The sequence below is a fragment of the Tursiops truncatus genome, chromosome 2 (genome assembly GCF_011762595.2).
Source record: "Tursiops truncatus isolate mTurTru1 chromosome 2, mTurTru1.mat.Y, whole genome shotgun sequence".
Taxonomy (NCBI): domain Eukaryota; kingdom Metazoa; phylum Chordata; class Mammalia; order Artiodactyla; family Delphinidae; genus Tursiops; species Tursiops truncatus.
In genome coordinates this window covers 32,922,422-32,934,817 of record NC_047035.1, presented here as the reverse complement: position 1 = coordinate 32,934,817, position 12,396 = coordinate 32,922,422, and the positions used below count along the sequence as shown (strand labels likewise).

General features: G+C 38.2%; 1 protein-coding gene across 3 annotated transcripts in view; it reads left to right on the top strand.

Annotated features, from left to right (window-relative positions):
* The window catches only part of EXD2 (exonuclease 3'-5' domain containing 2), a 93,568-nt gene that overhangs the window by 66,988 nt on the left and 14,184 nt on the right, over positions 1–12,396 (top strand). For 2 of the 3 annotated variants that reach the window (XM_033851010.2, XM_033851009.2), the window contains exons 3-4: positions 6,612–6,868; positions 11,204–11,330. In XM_033851010.2, coding sequence (XP_033706901.1) covers positions 6,612–6,868; positions 11,204–11,330 — 384 coding nt within the window. The remainder of the gene's footprint in view (positions 1–6,611; positions 6,869–11,203; positions 11,331–12,396) is intronic. The other variant, XM_033851011.2, reaches the window with a different exon arrangement.

Sequence of the window (12,396 nt, the reverse complement as noted above, 5' to 3'; positions counted from 1 at the left end):
ACGGAGCAACTAAGCCCGTGCGCCACAACTACTGAAGGCTGCACACCTGGAGCCCGTACCCCACAACAAGAGAAGCCACCGCAATGAGATGCCTGCGCACCGCAACGAAGAGTAGCCCCCACTCACCACAACTAGGGAAAGCCCACACACAGCAACGAAGACCCAACGCAGCCAAAAACAAATAAATTAATTAATTTTTTTTAAAGTTGTGTTTTTTCTGGTATATAGAAATGTAACTTTATATGTATTTCTCTTATATTAAGGAACTTACTAAACTCACTTATTAATTCTAATTACTTTTAGATTCTTTTGGGTTTCTATATAAACTATTATATTATCTGTGAAGTGACAATTTTTTTTCCAGTCCTTACAGTTTGTATTTCTTTTCCTGCCTTGCTGAACTGGCGAGGATCTCAATATAGTGCTCAGTGTGAGTGGTGACAGTAGGCATCCTTGACTTATTCTCTATCTCAGATTGACAGCTTTCAACATTTTCATATTGAGTACGATATCTGCAGTAGGTTTGTTTACAGATTAAATACATTCAATTCTATTCTTGGTTTCTTAAGAGCTTTTCTGTTTTGTTTTGTTTTGTTTTGGCTGCGCCACACAACTTGTGAAATCTTAGTTCCCTGATCAGGCACTGAACCCGGGCCCTTGGCAGTGAAAGTGTGGAGTCCTAACCACTGGACCACCAGGGAATTCCCAAGTTTTTTGTTTTTTTTTTTTTAAAGAATGAGATATTGTCATTTACAGCCGCAAGAATGGACCTAGAGAATATCATACTAAGTAAAGTAAGTCAGACAGAGAAGTACAAATATTAATAGGATATCACTTATATGTGGAATCTAAAAATGATAAATGAATCTATATACAAAACAGAAATAGACTCACAGACATAGAAAACAAATTTATGATTAACAAAGGGGAAAGGGGGTGGAGGAGGGATAAACTAGGAGTATGAGATTAACAGACATAAACTATTAAACTATTATAGATAAGCAACAAGGATTTATTGTATAGCACAGGGAACTAGATTTAATATCTTATAATAACATATAATGGAAAATAATTTGAAATATATATATATATATAAAACTGAATCACTTTGCTGTACACCTGAAACTAACACAATATTGTAAATCAATTATACTTCAATTTTTAAAAAGTTTTTCTTTTTAATTATGAATAGTTGTTGAGTTTTATTAAGTGCCTTTTCTGAATTTCTTGAAATGAGTATGTAGTTTTTCTCCTTTATTCTGTTCTTGTGGTGAAAATACATTGATTTTTGAATTCCTGGCATAAATCCAACTGGGTCATGATGTCTTATTCTCCTTATACATTGCTGAATTCACTTCACTAGTGTTTTAAAAATAATCTATATTCATGAGTGATATTGGCTTATAATTTTCCTTTCTAGAAATGACCTTGTCAGATTTTGATAAAAATGTTATGCTGGGCTCATACAAGTTAGGGCTGTTCCTTGGTTTTGTGTTCTCTGGAAGAGTTTGTGTAAGATTGTCATTCTTTTTTCCTTAAATGTTTGATTAGAATCTACTGGTGAAGCCATCTGGAGTTTTCTTTTGAGGGAAATTTTTGAATTATGAATACAATTTTTTAAATAGTTTTGGGGCTATTCATATTTTCTATTTCTTCATGTCTGTTTTGATAAATTTTATTTTTCATCTAAATGTGTCTTCTTTCAAAATTTTAAATTACAGGCATATACTTGTTTATAATATCCAGTGACTTTTTTTTTTTTCCTATCTGATGGATATGTAAGGACATTTTTTTTTTTTTTTTATGTAAGGACATTTTTGACAATGCTTATTTGCTTCTCTTTTTTTTTTTTCTTGATTACTCCTTCCATGGGTTTATCAGTGTTATTAGTCTTTTCAGAGAACCAACTTCTGGCTTTGTTGATCTTTATTGTATGTTTGTTCCATTACACTGATTTCTGCTCTTTATTATTTCTTTTCATCTACTTGTTTGGGTATAATTTGCTATTCTCCATTTATTCTTCGACCTACTCTAATCTGACATCCTACCATACTACTCCACTGAAACGGATGAAGTTGATGGCTTTCTTGTTTTCCAGTCCAGTGGACACTTATTTGGACTCATGTTATTCTAGCTCTCAAAAGCATCTGCATAATTCCTGCACGAGACATTCTCTTTGGCTTTCATGCCATCATACTCTCCTATCTTCTGTCTTACTGTTCTTCCTTCTTTTTCCTTTTCTGATCCCCCTTCTACCTCACATCCAAATATTGAGTTGACTTAGCCTTGGTCTCTTCTGTATCCACCCCAGGGACTGCAAACTCAGATGCCTACAAGGTCCAGACAGGAAATGTAAATGGGCAATGTAGAGTGATTGTTTGCATTTTTGAATGCATAGGAGTATTCTTCAATTTCATACAGAAGTATGCTCCCTCCCTTTTTTCTTTAAACACAAGACCTCTGTGATCTATCTTCCATTTTCCTAGTTTTATAGAGACATGGATCCTGAGAAATATTTCTTTGCTGGAAAAACAGTGGTTTACAAATACAATGATAAATGGGAAATGACAGTTGGCTTCAGTGTTGAGAAGACATTATGGTGAATTAGAGAATTCATGCCTTATATAAATGAGGAAGCTGCTATACAGTTCAAGCCAAGTGTTGCCAGATTGTCCAGTTCTTTAAAAAGAAGCTCGATATATAGATTTTTTTAAAATGTGGACTCCACTGCAATTTAAAAGTTCTGGCATAAGTTTTTAAAATGTGGAGATGAAAGAAATATATAATATTAAACACCTGTGGGTCAGCAGACAGGTCCAAGGACTACTAATTTATGTCCTCTGATCTATATTCTTTTTCTAAGTGACCTCATCTAATTTTGTAGCTTTAAATATCATTGATAGGCTGAAGACTCTCAAAATTAGAACTCCAGCCCTTTACATCCACCCGTCTACTTGACATCTCCCTTGAATGTCTAATAGTCATCTCAGACTTAACATGTTCCTAACAGACCTCTCGATTTTTCTTCCCAAACCTGTATTATCCCTAGTCTTCTCCACCTTTAAGATTAAAATCAAGAGACATCCTCCCTGCTAAGGTTTGTCTAACAGAAGTGATATGATTGAAAGTCAGACACAAAAAGGCAGTTATAATATGTTAAGTTTCTTTAATGGCAAAATATGTGGAAATTCAAAGAAGTGGTTATAGAAAGCAGGAAATAACACAGCATTCTACCAGATAGAGGTATGCGTTTCCAGATTCCCCCGAGTTACCCATGGTGATGTGTAAGTATGGATAAATCACCTGTATAAAATGAGGATTCTGCCATGTTTTAGAAGCTATTATTGCCTTTCTTCTGGGGGAGAGGGAGATGTTAAATAGATTTCTGGCCCCTGACTCCTGCCTGATTTTTTCTGGAGTCTCTGGCTATAGACTGCCTTGCTTAACAGGTGCAAAGTAATTGGTGTAAAAAAGACTGAATGAAGTGAAGGTCATTTTCCCAAGAGCATCCTTCTGCAGGCCCAGGCTTCAGGCTTGAAGTCCCCTCCTTTTTCCTTACTATTAACCCTTCATTTCCATTTAGGAAGTATTACCCTTGTTATTTCCAAAATAGATTTTGCATCCATGTACTTCTCTACATCTCCTCTACTTCCTTCCTAGTCCAACCCTCAAGAGTCTCTTATTTGGACCTTTGTAGTAGCCTCCTGACTGGCCTCCCTACTTGGACTCATATACCTATGATCCCTTCTCCATAGAGTAAGCAAAGTGATCTTTTAAAAATGCTAATCTGATCGTCTCAGTCCCCTGCTTGAAAAGCCTCCATTGCTTCTTATAAAACCAAGATGTCTTAATTACTTATGTGTTCTTAAGGACTCACATGCTCTTGCCTCTGTCAGCATCTCTGATTTTGTCTCCTTTTCTCTTCCTCTTACTACTTTCCGGCCTCATTGAGCCTTCATTCTGTCACTTGAACAGGACAAGCTCATTCCTGTCTCGAGCCATGGTCTAGTTTAACTGACATATAACCTCCACAGATAGTTAACCTTGTTCCAGCCCAGAATATGGTCTCAGATTATTTTTTGCTCCCTGCTGCCATTGTGGGGTCATTTAAAGAATCGCGGACTTTTCCATAATGTTTTATTTGCTCTGGATTTGTAAGATCCCTGAAGCTAAAATGGATGATCACTGGCCCTCAGGAAGGAGGATCCCTAAACCAGTCCTCTGTGAGTGAATCACTGAAATCATTCATTTCAAATTTTTACTTTCGTGTGTTTTTCATAATGTCTTAACACGTTAGTATAGTACTACATTTATATGATTTATAAATGCATATGTACATGTATTGTGTATGTCCCAAACATTTCTTATGAGTCGACTAATCAAAAACCAAACAAAAAACCCAGTGACCCCTGGATTACATAATGCTAACGAAATTAAAATGTGTTTTTTTTTTTCCTATTAAATACAATGTTGGTAAGCCAAGGGTTTCATTATTTTCCATGGGTGGTAAGTGATGTCAAGGCAAAAAGATGTTGGCAAAAGGGGGAAATACAAGAAATTAAGACTAGATATCTTATTCTTGGGACTTCCCTGGTAGTCCAGTGGGTAAGACTCTATGCTCCCAATGCAGGGAGCCCGGGTTCAATCCCTGGTGGGAGAACTAGATCCTGCATGCATGCCACAGCTAAGAGTTTGCATGCCACAACTAAGAGTCTGCATGCCGCAACTAAGAAGTCCACATGCCGCAACTAAAGATCCCACATGCCGCAACGAAGATCCCATGTTCTGCTACTAAGACCTGACACAGCCCCCCCCAAAAAAAAGACTAGATACCTTATTCTTTAAGCCAAATTGAGTCTGCTAGAAGCAATATTCTTCCAATCATACATTCAGTATAAATTGGGTACCTATTGGAATCATAAACATTTGGATTCCTAGTGGAAAAACCTTAATTATAATACAGTGGATCTTAAGCACAATCCAGAAACAGTATTAAAAGGACAACTTATCTAGCTAGCTAGCTATTTATTTAATGTATTTTAGACAACGGAACTTGACTGAAAAGATTTTCAAAGATCTGGCCTTAGGAATTAGCAGTGAGTATTATGTCAAATTAGCAGTGCTAAATATTAGAAGTAGAGATTTTCTGCTTTTTCTTGGAGAGAGCCAGTATTATAGAGGGAGGGAATTACGCTTTAATAAAAAAAAAAAAAGTGATTTGGCCACATCCAGATGAATTGTTATAGAATAGGAACCAGTAGTCAAGTTTCTTCTGGGTCTTGTTGATCTTCCAAGAAATAGACACTTTGGAAATCAAACTGGCATGTTTCCATTTGAGGATATGATAAAACAATGCCTGAGAAGGGGAATCCTAAAGCTTTTCTGAGTTAAACCGTGGTTTTACTTAGCACTGAAGTAGAAGTCGAGGAGGAAGTCCCTCCCAATTTTGTTTTTAACAGCAGCTCTTCATGATCTTGATCTTGACTGTTTCTTCTCTGTTGTACAGATTGGGAAATTTGGGTTCCACTTCTGACTTTGCCATTATCTCTGCATGTTTAGTCAAACTGTTTCATCTGTAGCCCTTAAATTTCCTCTCCTGGAAAATAAGAAGGATTGGAATTTATTGGATGCTTAACCTGGGTTCCGTGGATAGCTTTAGGGAACCTTTAATTAATGTAAATTTTTCTGGGAATAATTTCCTTAGCTTTAAGCACTTTCTCCAATTTATCTATTACATCAAAAAGATTAAAACTAGATCAGTTAAAATATAAAGTTATTTTCATTTCTTTAGATATCAGAATCCTAGCTTATGCTCAATATACATTTTTTTTATGAACAGCATTTGTGACCATAAAATGCTGAGAAAGCACTCTGTGCTACTACGATTTATTATATTGGCAGGTACCACTTACTGATGGTACTGTATTTCCTACCTCTTTTTAAAAGTCGGATCTTGGGCTTCCCTGGTGGCGCAGTGGTTGAGAGTCCGCCTGCCGATGCAGGGGACACGGGTTCGTGCCCCGGTCCGGGAAGATCCCACATGCCGCGGAGCAGCTGGGCCCGTGAGCCATGGCTGCTGAGCCTGCGCGTCCGGAGCCTGTGCTCCGCGGCGGGAGAGGCCACAACAGTGAGAGGCCCATGTACCGCAAAAAAATAAAAATAAAAGTCGGATCTTGAGGCAGTGATGACAAGTAAATGAGTCAAGTTACTAACATGTATATTAAAGAGTCTAGAAAATGAAAAGAGTACATCATCATTTGGCGCTCTGCTCCTTAGCCTTTTATTCCCTTAGCTTTTTAAAACCAGTGTGTCTCACATGACTCTGCCGATATGTGTCCCAGCACTGCTCTGTGTCAGCTGGTCACTATTTATATGGCCTGCTCATTTCAGGCTCATGTTTGGGCCCCCGGTAACCTCTGTTTAGGCTGCTGCTTCTTAGAGTCCATTGCATTCGTTAGCAAAGGCTCATCGTTAGGTTTGAGGCAAACTCTGGTCAGTTGTTCCCTCTGGGAAATTAAGACTGTACCTCTTAGACTTTTTTGCCAGACTTTCATGTTGTACTTGGTCCTATGCTGGGGTGTGAACTGTGGCCCTGTTTTCCTCTGTTACAGGTGAATTCGGAAGGCAAAGCCAGTCCTCTGTCACTCCTTCAAATGGCCTGTCCAAGTGGCTTCTGTGCCTTGGTTCGCTTGCCCAAGCTGATCTGTGGAGGAAGGGCACTACCGAAAACGTTACTGGACGTTTTGGCAGATGGCACGATTTTAAAAGTTGGAGTAGGATGTTCAGAAGATGCCAGCAAGCTCCTGCAAGATTATGGCCTCGTCGTTAAGGGGTGCCTGGACCTCAGATACCTAGCCATGAGGCAGAGGTATGGTTTGTATGATTACTGGAACTCCTGTAGCTGGGGGGCAAATATTTTAGCAAGGGTTGTAGATTACTGAGACTTAGTAATGAAGCCTCTAAAATTCTTTAGAAGCTTAGAGGCTTCTGAGATGCATATTGAATTTGTGAGGAAATATTCCAACTTCTGGGAAAACTTTAGTTACCTAGAATTGGTCTTTTTAGATGAAACATTAATAAGGTGTCTCTATAAGCTACAGGCTGTAAACTGATGGGCTCCTTGGGCAAATTAGAGTTGCAGATTTTTTGTTTTTGTTTTTGTCCTGCGTGATATTTTGGGGAGATTTTAGTTTAAATTCAGAAGATTTAATGTAAAAACCTGTATTCCTGGCTTCTCTTGAAAAATTAGGTGATTTGGCTACACTAGGTCAGTAGTTCTAGACGGCAGCAGCTGGCTGGAAGCATCCTCTTAGATGAGCATGCTTTGTTCAATTTGCCAGAATCCCCACCCCTCCCAGCTGTCACACCCAGCTCATCCTGATCAACATTTGAATGTGCAGACCCTGCTTTCGGCCCAGAATGATGGTAGCCCTAATGCTTTACTGAGAGGAAGAGATTTTCCTTTCCTTTGGAATTCTGTTCCTATGGAAATTCTACCCTGTTTAAGGAAGCTGCAGTTACCTTCTCATGTATATATGCAGGTCCTCATTTTAATAGTGTGGACTGAAACAGCCTCTCTCCCTGCCTTTCTCCCTGCCACTGATATTGAAGGGTTGGAGGATTTGATAAACTAAGAGAAGGCCTGATTAAAATCTATGCTTATCATAATTTTTTGCTAGTAAATGAAATTTTAGTTTAGTTTAGTAGTTTGGCTTGTGTAAATGAAACTCTTATAAAAAAAAAACTCTTATAAATGAAGTATCCATTTTTTTCCAAGTAATACATTGAAATATTTACTGTAAAATTCTTTTAGCTCTATAAAGGTATTTGGAGTATAGCAGCCAAAGCCGCCTTTCGTCAGGCCCTCCTTCCTCTGGTGCTGCCTCCCTAGAGCTGCCTGCTGTTACTCTGCTATTAGAGGCCATGTGTATAGTGGCCAGGGGTTGACTCCAGAGCAGGCTGTGTGGGTGGGAGTCCCAGTCTTCCTCTTACCAGCTACGTGATCTTTGGCAGGTTACTAAGCCTCACTGTTCCTCAGTTCCCTCATCTGAAAAGTAGAAATAATAATGTTCCCATCTCATAGGATCGGTGTGAGGATTAAACGAGTTAAACTATGTAAAGAACTTAGAAATGGTGTTTGACATATAGAGAGTGCTGTGTAAATTTCAACTATTACTGTCCATCATCGTCATCGTCATCACCACCACCTATAGCACCACCATGATCTGATTGGTTTGTCCTTCCAGATCTCTTTCTATCCATTTACAGTCCTCTCTATGAGTATATAGAAATTAGAAGTGCCTTACTTATCTGGCTAAATGCAGAATGGCCAAGTGTCAAAATACAAAATTTGGCCAAAGCTGAATATGACCATGAACTTCTCTAGAAATAAGAATGAAGCATTTATCAGGCTTCTTCATTTCTAATGAAATCTTATTAAAATTTTAAACATTCTTATTTTATTATTGAATACTTGAAAAGTAAAATTAAAATTTTTTGACATATAGTAGAAAAAATTTGACATTATAGTGCAAGAATTATACTCAACTTTTAGCCATAGGCTGCTCCTGGTGTTTGCTGTAAGTAGTTACTTTCATTTGACTTTGGAGAGGAGCACAGATTTTCTTGGTAATGCTGTCCTCTTTTCTTCATACTCTCTATATTTTTATTATATGTTAGCAGAAGATAGTTTATTATTGAGATTATTGTATATGATTTTGGAACTTTTCCTAGCGAAACTTTGAAGTAGCAAAGGTGGCATCTTGTTTTTAATCCATCCTCAAAAAATGTGAAACCTTCCCAAATAGGATGTTTAAAAAAAGACTAATGGGGCTTCCCTGGTGGCGCAGTGGTCAAGAATCCTCCTGCCAATGCAGGGGACACGGGTTCGAGCCCTGGTCCGGGAAGATCCCACACGCCGCGGAACAACTGAGTCCATGTGCCACAACTACTGAAGCCCACGCACCTAGAGTCCGTGCTCCACAACAGGAGAAGCCACTGCAATGAGAAGCCCGCGCACTGCAAAGAAGAGTAACCCCCACTCCCCGCAACTAGAGAAAGCCCGTGCACAGCAATGAACACCCAGTGCAGCCAAAAATAAATAAATAAATAAAAGACTAATGACCTAAATGGAATTAAGTAACGAAAAACTAAGTGCTGTCTTTCAATGAGGGTCATGATTTCAAGGATTATGGAATACCCAGGCTTGATAAATTGCACAGCTGTTACAAAGAATGTAATAAGTACATTTGTGCTTACTGTCAGGGAAGGAGGTCCCTGATACATTAAGTGATAGGCAAGTTGCAGAATAAAAAACAAAACAAATACCAAGAAACTATATCTGCTTCTCCGTCTAACCATCTGTTTTTTTGTTTGTCTGTAAAAAAGGTCTGGAGGGGCCACAATATACTCATAAGGGTCATTCTTCCTGAGGAGTGGAAGTGGGGGTGGAGGGCTTTCACTTTTCACCCATTACTCTTCTCTGTTGTCTGAATTTTTAACAATAAACATTCATTGCTATTGTAATTACTAATATAAAGGAAAGCATAAAAAGATTTTAAAAATTTAAAATAAAAGGAAAGAAGTTTGTCTCCCCCAAATTCTTGATTTCCATTAATTGAACCACGACCTTACATATTTTACCTAAGTGTGTCTGGACCTTTTTTTTTTAACTTTTTAGTCAGTGCTGCCTTTTGGGGGTGATGAAATCCATCAAGTTACTGCTTGTTTTTGTAACGAAGGACTTCCTTTTCTTCATCATTATAATGATTTCATTTTCCACAGTACCTGAGGGAATTGTGCATGTTGTAACAGTAACACTGATGTGAACCTCCGCCTCCAAGCTTCCTCCTCTAAAATCTCTCGTCTCTCACTTGGTAACCAGCAAGTCAGCTCCAGTTTTGTAGACTGGTGTGTTCTTAATTTTATATTAGCCCTTGTTTGGACTCTCCAATCCTTGGGTAAATTAATTTTTTTCACCACTCTGCAGCTATTTGAATCAGAAAGTGTTTGAAGAGCAGAAGATTATTTGATTTTATTGTACCTTTGCGCCCTCAATGAAAGTAGCCTTATCATATTTTTCAAATTTGAAAAGTAATACACAAACACTAGCCAATTCAAATATAAAAAATGTAGGACTTCCCTGGTGGTGCAGTAGTTAAGAACTCGCCTGCCAATGCAGGGGACATGGGTTCGAGCCCTGGTCCAGGAAGATCCCACATGCAACTAACAACTAAGCCCGCGCACCACAACTACTGGACCTGCGCTCTACAGCCCGCGAGCCACAACTATTGAGCCCATGTGCCACAACTGCTGAGCCCGCACACCTAGAGCCCATGCTCCACAACAAGAGAAACCACCGCAATGAGAAGCCTGCGCACCACAACGAAGAGTAGCCCCCACTTGCTGCAACTAGAGAAAGCCCACACGCAGCAACGAAGACCCAACACAGCCAAAAAAAAAAAATATATATATATATAAAATGTAAAGATTTATGATCACCCCAAACCCCACACCCAGAGATAACATCACTAACATCTGATTAATATCTTTCTAGTTAACTCTTTATGCTTCCTCTCTTTCACATACCTAGAATCACATACACACATTTATTGTGTAGTGTATATATATATATTAATATAAAGAGTTCATATGATGTTTTCTTTCATAATCTCTTGTTACTTAACTAATACATCATGGACATTTTTTCACATCAATATAGATCTACATCCTTATTTTTAATAGCGACGTGGAATTTAATTGCATGGATATCTAACCAGTCTTCTGTTGAGGATGTTAGGTTGTTTCCAGTTCTTTGCTACTATAAACAGTGCTGTAATGAAGATTGTTTTATGTACATTTGTCTTAGGATCAATTACTAGAAGTGGAATTATTGAATCACAGAATTTTCATGTTCAAAATTTTGATAGCTATTTACTGACAGACTGTTTTTCATAAAGGTTATACAAATGTTCAGTGCACAAATTTTAGATTAGATGGTGATTCTTCATGTTCCACCAATACTATAGTTATTTTTAAAAAATCTTTGTAATCTGCTAGATTTTAAAATTGTATATACTTTTTATTTGGTTTGATGTAGTGAAATTATGTGTCATTTGTTTATTGGCCATTTGTATACCTTTTTTGATTTGCCTGTTCTTGTCCTTTCCCATTTTTGACACATGATTTTATTTATTTCTTGTAGAAACAATTTGCTCTCTAATGGGCTTAGCCTGAAATCACTCGCTGAGACTGTTTTGAACTTTCCCCTTGACAAGTCCCTTCTGCTTCGTTGCAGCAACTGGGATGCTGAGAATCTTACTGAGGACCAGGTACTTCTTATCAGAGTAGTTGAAGAGTGGAAGAGTCATTGCTTGTGAAATATAATTATTTAAAAAATTCTAATCCTCAAAGATGATATGTGTTGGGCAGAAATGCCTTAAAATAGCCTCATTGATGATACCCAAGAAAAATGCTCTATAATAATGTAGATGCTACTTAGATAAAAGGGTAAGAGTCCCCATTCTATTTTTTTGGAGCATTTACTATATGCCAGGCATTTCAGAAAATGTAAATTTTTTTGTCATGAATACAAATGCATAACTTAAAAAACCAAAGTGTTATAAGACTTATTATAAGAAACAGCCAGCTGGGCTTCCCTGGTGGCGCAGTGGTTGAGAGTCCGCCTGCCGATGCAGCGGACACGGGTTCATGCCCCGGTCCGGGAAGATCCCACATGCCGCGGAGTGACTGGGCCCGTGAGCCATGGCCGCTGAGCCTGCGCGTCCGGAGCCTGTGCTCCGCAACGGGAGGGGCCACAATAGTGAGAGGCCCGCGTACTGCAAAAAAAAAAAACAGCCAGTAGTTCCCTGCCTTCCTCCCACATTCCTAATTACTCTTCCTTCTTTTCAGAGGCAACTGATTTCGTTTCTTTCTGGTAATTACCATTATCTTTTAAAATTACATGCATATAGTACTCTTTCTTATTTTACATATTATCTTTTGACTTCTTGCTGTGGAAGACATGATTTAGTATAGTACTCTTGCAATTCCTGTATCCCCAGACAGATACTTATTCCCTTCCCCATGCTCCCAGTAGAGGTAAATCATCATTTTTATCAGGTTAATATCTACTTATATTGATATTATTTATAGCTGCTCCACATAGCAAACTGACTAAAGTAAATGTTTTTTCCTTGTACAACTTTTTGTTTTCCCAGGAGTAGTAATTTATATTTTTGTTTGCTTAGTTTTCTATATACCTGTTAACTGTTTCAACCCCAGACTCTAACAGAACTATGTAGCGATCTCCTTTCTGCTGCTTCAGACACAGCCAGGTAACTTACTCATTTCATTTTCCCTTGGAGCTAGAGCTCTGTCATCCTGCTCCTTTCAGGA